We start from the raw sequence: 7,925 nt of genomic DNA, 5'->3' as shown, positions 1-7,925 counted from the left end.
ATAAAAAGTAAGTAGAATGGTAACTTAGGAAGCAATGAGACTGACATGATAAGCATTAAAATTACATACACCAACTACCTAATCTGCATTAAGCAAGACACAATTTTGCAGAGGCGGTCTCTAGAATCTTAAAAATATGGTTTCTGTTTGAAACAAGCAATAAGAAATTTTTTTGGCTATCTAGAAGCATTTTGATATATGCTGCAACACTGAGAGTAGTGCAGAGAAGAGAAACTCTATTTTCCTGAACTTGTGTATGCCTGGAATAACAATACTTCCCATTATAGTAATTTTATTTTGTTTCAGTAGAAAGAAGAATCTAGAAGAATGAATAATGGAATAACATTAGGGCAGTGGTATTTTTAGCAACTTATGGTTCATCTCACTACATTTATGGCAACTGTTTACAAAGCAAATTGTAACATGGAAATTCAAGATTTGGCATTAGCAAACAGGTTCTGTGCAAGTTCCTACCTACCTAGAGGACAGCACTGTCCAAGTAACAACACATAAAAGACCTTCTTTTTTCCCCTTCCTTCCCGTTTTCAAGGGCCCCTTCCATGCAAGTTACCTGCTAACTGCAAAGCACCTAACTTGAAACAGCTTTGTGGGAAATCTCCATGTGATCCTGGGCAGGACAATCTCTCACTGACCAAAGCAGAGAGCAGGCACCTCAGTGTAGAATCTCTTCCACACACCACACCAACATTGACTTCCCATCCCTCCTAGATACTGTCGTGGATCTAGAGCTGCACACTGCTGGGAGCTAGAAGAACATCCTGGGGAATGGCTGCTACACACTTGCCCCTTCCTTACACAAGTTCATATCATGATCTTGGCCATTGACAGAGACAAAACACTGGGCTAGACAAATATTTAATGAAATCCAGAACTGCTGGTCTTATACAACTCCTCTGACATAAGCAACCAGATAGGGAGGTTTTGCAGTGCTGACAGTAAAGCTGCAAACCGCCCCAGCCCCTGGAGTTACCTACTTAGAGAATAACTCCTTTCAACCTCCAGCAAGTCTTCAGCACCCACACAAGGTGCCACTGGTGAACCTTGGGAAGAAACTTTGGGAAGAGAACACATTCATTAAGGGACAACATGGCTGTCACTCAGCTCCAAAATCAAAACTCGAGTAGGCTTTTCCATTTTCTTTCCTCCAACACAATGAATATCCTGCCAGTCCTTTCCTGTGAAATAACAGTAAAACAAGTTTATATTTAATGACTGACAGACAAAAGAGAAGACAGCAAATGTCAGCTGTAGCACAGGAATAAAGCTATTAATGGGATATATGCCTGCAACAATTGAAGACAGGAAAGTGAGGACAGAACCCAGGCAATTCTTGTATGTGTACAAGTAATTTGCTTGCATTTTTAACTCTCTCTTGTGACTTTTTTTTGGCACTACTGCTTTATGAGCCACGCTCTTCATCTGGGTTTACATGCACCTGCTTCACAGTTTGTCTCTAGGTAAGGGATGCTCTTTATACTGAGATTCTTGCATGATAATCTTTCTCCTTCTGATCTGGATTCCAGTTTCAACTCATCTTATATGCTGGCTTCATGTGAAGATGTAAAAGCTATATGAAATGAGGCCCATTATTTTCATCAGTTTTTCAGATTTCTCAAAATATTGGAGCAGTTGGTTCATAAGAACAGGATAAATTACGTCACTTTTTTATTTGCTATAATCAGTCAGCATCTGAAACAAAACCAAACATACTTTGGAGTGCTTTTTTTTTTTTTTTTTTTTTTTTAAGGAATAACCAGGAATAAAGGAATAACTAAGCTACAATTAATATCAGGGTTAGGTACAACACTGGCATTAATAGAGCCTCCTTAGGCTGAGGAAGGCTAACTGAAGGATGCACAAACATAGACAGGATTTCTTCAAGGCACACATGCCACTAAAGAAAATACTCCCACTTCATAGTGCAGGCAGGCAAAAGCCAGACATTTTATTTAAGTTTAAAATAACAAATATTCACCTACAATCACAGTATACTTCTTAGTTTATCGCTTCTGCTTTGAATTCTGTGCTTTCATTTCATGTGTCTATATTTAGCATTTGTGTAAATGCTGCAAAAGTAACTTTGTGTATCATTTAACATCTGTGCATATCCTTTAGAGTTTAACATGACAAAGAAATTAAAAGACATTTTGAATTTTAAGGTACTGAAAAAAATCAATAAAGTTCCACAGAAAAAAATAGTATAAATGTTTCTTATAGTACAGTACTCTTAATTTTATGTCAGTGTCATTTTAATGCCATAGTTTTCAAATATTGACTGTATAAAGAGAAGACTAGAGGGAAAATTATCTAAAATGCCTTTCCTAAGTCTGTTAGACTCTGTTGATTTATGATATATGTACAGTATATAAATATATTTATGTATATATGTACATATATATTGGTTAACATTCATTTTAAATAGAACTGTGTTAACCTAAGCAGTATAAAAATAACCACTTTCCTGGGAACATGCAAACATAATATGCTCTCACCTAATCAATTAAACTCAAAACAACCAAAACCTTTAGCTCTGATTTTCTACAAATATAAATTTCAATTGAAGACTTTCAACTGATTTAACCATAAAGTTTTTCCAGTAAAGATATAAAAAATTGTTTGATGCTAGCTATAATTAAGCTCAAACACAGTATATTTTGCGTTATTTACTTTCAAGTATTTTTCCCATGTGCGCTAAATCTAGACACACTGCATTTGTTTTCTTTACAATAAATTATTATTCAGCTCTAAACACTAAAAGCCGAATTACAGGCAATCTGGCATGCTTGCACTGCAGGTAAAAGCCTCTCCTCTACACTGTTCCTATGTGGGAGGCTGTCTATTATGGCTATTTGTGCTCCAGATCTTGTGTTCATTGCAAAGCGTAATTAAGATTCTCCTACTGTAAGATTCTTAAGGCCAGAAGAGAAAGTACTACAACCACTTAAATCTCACCTCATGCTCACTGAAATTCACTCTGAGGTCCCTGCATTCAACACAGTGACTGGTAGCTGGACTAAAACACCTCTCCTGTTATAGTCAAAGAGGTTCCAGCTTCAGAAGTTGAGCGAGATCTTGACTTTTTAGTGACTTTTCCCAAGGGGAAAAAAATTCGGTTCCATCCGAACCAAATGTGACATTTTTCCTTTTTTCCTGCCATACAAAAAAACTGAAAAAATTTATTTGCCCTGAAACGTTCCCTTCTCCTCCAAAGTGTTCTGAGTACCAGCTAGAAAAGCAAGAGAAGAAATTGGAGCTATGTTCAAAGGTGATGCTGTTTCTGTTCCTGCATGTAACCACCAGCTCAGCAGAGCACACGCCGGGCTGGACTGTGGGAAGAACAGGGCCAACTCCTTCTGCTGAGCAGATTTCAACCATCTATTAGGAGAATGTGGCATATGCTGAGTTGTTTTCATTCCATTCCATACAGCTAAATATCCACTCCTGCCCATTTCAGAAGACTGAAATGCATCTGTCAATCTTCCCTACCATCTCACCTCATCCAGACCTTTCAATTGCTTTTTCTATCTCTCAGAAAAGTATTTCATACAAAAAACAAACAGCACGGAAGACCCAAGGCACACTCTCTTCAGGACATTTTTCTGGTGACTGGAGGACCTTTAAGGAAGTAGGAAATTTAGATGTAAATGACATAGGCAAAGGAGGGACTGCAGTCTTATTTTTTCCTTCCTAAAATAATTGTTTACACCTGCAAGTTACTGGGTAATAAAGGGATGACTTAGATATTCACCCCCTCCACCAGATCTAGAGATATTGCTCTGCAAATGTTAGATTAAAACTGTGACTATCAAAAGTGAACATCTCAAAATCTGCTGTCAACCAGTTGCAAGATGGGGCATGTAACTCAATGAGCTGGATGTCAGTGAAGGCCTAGTCTCCCCAAGATGTTTAATGAAGTTGCTTGTGCAAGCCTTTCTCTCTGGCATCTCTGAATGTGGTACACCTAAATCCTTATCCCTCAACCAAAATGGCCTTATGTTCCCAGCCACATCTCACATTTATTTCCTCTTCCCAGGGTGGCTCCCACATTTTTCCCAGAAGTCTTTTCTATGACAGAAGTGATAAATCCTTGTTAAAGTAGCACAGTCTTCCAGCTTTTATAATTTGAGAAAAAAATATGAGGCTTTCTATTTCTTATGGTAAGTAGCATAAATGCACCAAAACACTGGTATGGATACCCGTGTATTAATTGTTTAGAGAGCTGTCATTGGAAGTTGGAGACTGGGAATTCACAAAAGGCTCGTTTGACTTCTGATCGTCCTTCATGGAGGCTGCTTGGTCTGAGATGGAAGAGAAGGAGAGCTGGTCATGTTCCATTATATGCACTTGGTCCTCTTCCTTGTCCTTCTTCACATAAAACAACTTCCTAAACTTTTTGAGTTCATGGAGTTCACAGAAAGTTTCAAGAACCACCAACATTGCGATAAGGCCCATCAACAGATAACCTGAGTGGGAATAAAAAAGTTTAAAAAAATTAGTTATTAGCAAACTAGGTAGGGCTGGACCAATTTTGAGCTTCTGACTTTTCTTACCCCTGTCCTCTCTGACTAGTATGTCAATTTTCTCTATGACTTAACTACACAGCTTTGAACTGTGATATCCTTGGTTTTTTTCATTTATTAAGGAAATTTCCTTTATTATCTACAACCACATAAACAGAAAAAGTAATAGTAGTGGCTTCAAATCTGGTACGACTGTGCAAGAAAAAAAAAAACAAACATGTAAAGGTATTAAAAAACCATAACAATAAAAATTTACCATATGCACACTCCTGTACTTACTTATGATTAAGTGCCCTTCAAAAGAGTTTGAATAAAAGATGGAAAATAAAAACTTTTACCATAATATTCCTATATATTGCAAGCAGAAGTAAAAATATGGGAGCTAATTATGGTCATTGATAATTTGTATCAGTTTAGCAGGACAAATCACTTACTACTTCATGAAAACTTTGGAATTATTTTCCTCTAAAATTATTAGACATACAACACCCTGAAATACCTGGAAAAACAAAGCTACTAAAGACATGTACAAACGAAATAAAACCAAAATGAAAAATTACTGTAAAATTACTCCTGGAATTTGAAAAACCCGACATAGTTACTCCATCTTTTGGGCACCTTTGCAATGTTTGTCTAAGGTACACAAATTATGCAAAACCTGGAAGTGTTACCTAAAATATATTACAAATTACTTTAGCCATGTACTGACTGACTTATTTTTAGAGGTAATAGCCACCTCTCATAGACTGGGACTTTTGGAAATGGAGATCTCTATGACCAGCAGTACACTGTGCTCTTTTTTTTTTTATATTCTCCAAACATAAATGTGTATAGTTTAAAGGAAGGTATTAAAATTAATATTTATTAATCTCAGTGTTTCATTAGATCCCTACCTCTGTTCATTACAATTCAATAAGGAGCATGACTACTTATTTATTTTATAATTTCAATGAAGTAAATGAAGCAGAATCCAAGTGTATAACCATTAGCAGACTGCACTTCTCCAAGAGCTGCACATTAAGTGTGCTGAAAAATCAACACAGATTAATGATTATAATTTCCATATGGTCACTGTCCTGTTACCTAAGGGCATAAATATCTCACCTGTAGTTACAGATTATTCACTGGCAGGAACACTCTGCTTTTTGTTCCAGGAGTACCATTAAACAATTTTTTAATACTGAATTCTCATCTAAATCAGCACTATAGCTAAAATTTATTAATTGTTTTTAAACTTTATATCATAGCATCAAATGAGAGCTATGCATTAACACAAGGAAGAACCAACAAAGCTATATCAGTTGAAAAGCATATATAAATCTGCATTGAGAATTTGTAATTATCTCTGAAATTCAGTCCATTTGATTGCCACTTGATTTAGAACAGGACTTGTGTTCTAAAAATTCTTGAAAAGCCTGTAGTATTCATTAAGCATTTTCTGATGTAGAAGAACAAAATATCTTACAGAAAATTTAGCTTCAGGAGAAAACATTTTATTTGGTTCCTTGAATTGTTTGCATGAAAGGAAAAAGAGTAATTTAAAAGTTATAACCTTAAAACCTATTGAAATTAGATATTCTAAGGTCATAACTTTGCCTAAAAGCTACTTTTTCCTTTTAGTATTTCCTGCAGTTTACTTCCTAATTGTTGTACAGCTTGAAAAAGCTTTAATCTGAGCCCTAATGTTTTCTTCAGATTTTGAGTTTTTCAGAACAGCAAGTCTTTAACAAGGCCTTTGCCATGTGTGACTTTCCATTCACTTCACCACTTAGCATCCCCAAAATCAACTCTGCAGATCAGCAGGTTAATACTTAAAAGCTACCATTTATAAGATAAACATGACAGGGAGAGGAGAAAATCTGCAACAGCAACAGGCCTAGCAAGATAATAAAACAAAGTGTTCTGTTGGCTAGTTCAAGGCCCCGATTCAAAGAATGGAATAAACCTCTCTTCAGGTACAACACAAAACCAAGTTAACAGACTCTTTGCCTACATTATGATTGCTGGATCATGCACAGAAGCTTAGTCTAATGAAGACCAGCCTCGATGCTTCTGATGACCCAAAGACTGCTTGCGTTCAAGCTGTATGAGAAACTGCCATGTTTCAAAACACTGTTGCTGTCACACTCAGCATATATTTACTCCAAATACCAAAATAAAGGTAATTTTCTCTTTAAAATCACTGATCACTATGATTTCTTCTATGTCAAATAAAACTAAACAATTTAAATTTAGCATTCATGGTCTTGCTTTTCTACCATCTCAGTCTATTTGTCTGTCTTTGACAGCTGGTATGTAGCAATGCCAGCTTCAGCTACCTTCTGTTTCAACTGGAGTCAGAAACTTTGCTATTCCACCTTGTTTTTCACGGCTTCTTGATTCATTTTTATCCACCTGTCATCTAACCTTATGGGATAGCCTTAGGTTATACACATCATCTTGGCTCTGCAATGCACTGAAATGTAAGCCCAAGATGCTCTTAACCATTTTCGTAACAGTTACGTGAGGTTTTTTTTCCCCTACTATTAATAAGACAGCAAATAGTTATGGTTAAAATAATGGAATTCTAATTTTAGCTTTTTCTTTCTTAACTAAGAAAACTGACCTTAACAGTTTCCTCTTTACAGAGCTATGAAAATTAATGCCCAGTTTTCTAGCTGACAAGTGATCATTATTCACAGACTGGAGAGAAGAAGTCTGATTGTCAATTTGATGTTGATATTTTTATTTTTAATATAAAATGCCTTTTACTTTGCTGTTTAGTTTGATACTTACATGTAATTCCAATTTTATATAACTCTCGGAATTTTTGATTGTAGCCTTCTCCTGGCACATAGTCTCCAAGGCCAATGGTGCTCAGGGAAATGAAACAAAAATAAAATGACTCCAAAAAATTCCAGTCATCTTCCAGGACAGAAAATATTGCTGCTGGGATTAAGAAGAAGAAGGAGACAGTGATGAACCCGAGGACCATAGCATGGATGATTGCAACGACCTGCTTGGAGAAGCCCCAGCGGATGTGGAAGTACAGCACCGGGCGCCTGGTGACGTACACAATGATGCGCTGCACCACGGCCGTCAGGAACAGCAGCGTGAACGGGATCCCGATGACTGAGTAGATGATGCAGAAGGCCTTTCCCCCATCAGATAAAGGCACTGTGTGTCCATAACCTGCAACAAAGCACAGCAGGCATGGGTTCAGCGAAAGTTAGGAGCTCAGCTGCCACTCTGATATTGGATATATTGAGTGAGATGCACTAAAAGATGCACTATCAGTAATTCTGAATTCTGCTACTCTTGACGAATGCTGTTCAAAGGTCTGTTTTAAGCATGCAAACAAAACTCAGTACTAGCCACGAACAAGTAAACCCAAATATTTTTTTT

At 36.8% G+C, this 7,925-nt stretch overlaps 1 protein-coding gene across 1 annotated transcript in view; it reads right to left on the bottom strand.

Annotated features, from left to right (window-relative positions):
- Positions 1-1,934: 1,934 nt before the first annotated feature.
- Positions 1,935-7,925, bottom strand: part of KCNK1 (potassium two pore domain channel subfamily K member 1) — a 28,002-nt gene continuing 22,011 nt past the window's right edge. Inside the window, exons 2-3 of the mRNA XM_021527111.3 lie at positions 7,317-7,712; positions 1,935-4,484 (exon numbers count right to left, since the gene is read on the bottom strand). Coding sequence (XP_021382786.1) covers positions 4,225-4,484; positions 7,317-7,712 — 656 coding nt within the window. The 3' untranslated portion in view covers positions 1,935-4,224. The remainder of the gene's footprint in view (positions 4,485-7,316; positions 7,713-7,925) is intronic.

This window comes from Lonchura striata, chromosome 3, assembly GCF_046129695.1.
Source record: "Lonchura striata isolate bLonStr1 chromosome 3, bLonStr1.mat, whole genome shotgun sequence".
Lineage (NCBI taxonomy): Eukaryota > Metazoa > Chordata > Aves > Passeriformes > Estrildidae > Lonchura > Lonchura striata.
Note: the sequence above shows the minus strand (reverse complement) of the source record. Positions and strands in the feature narration are given on the sequence as shown.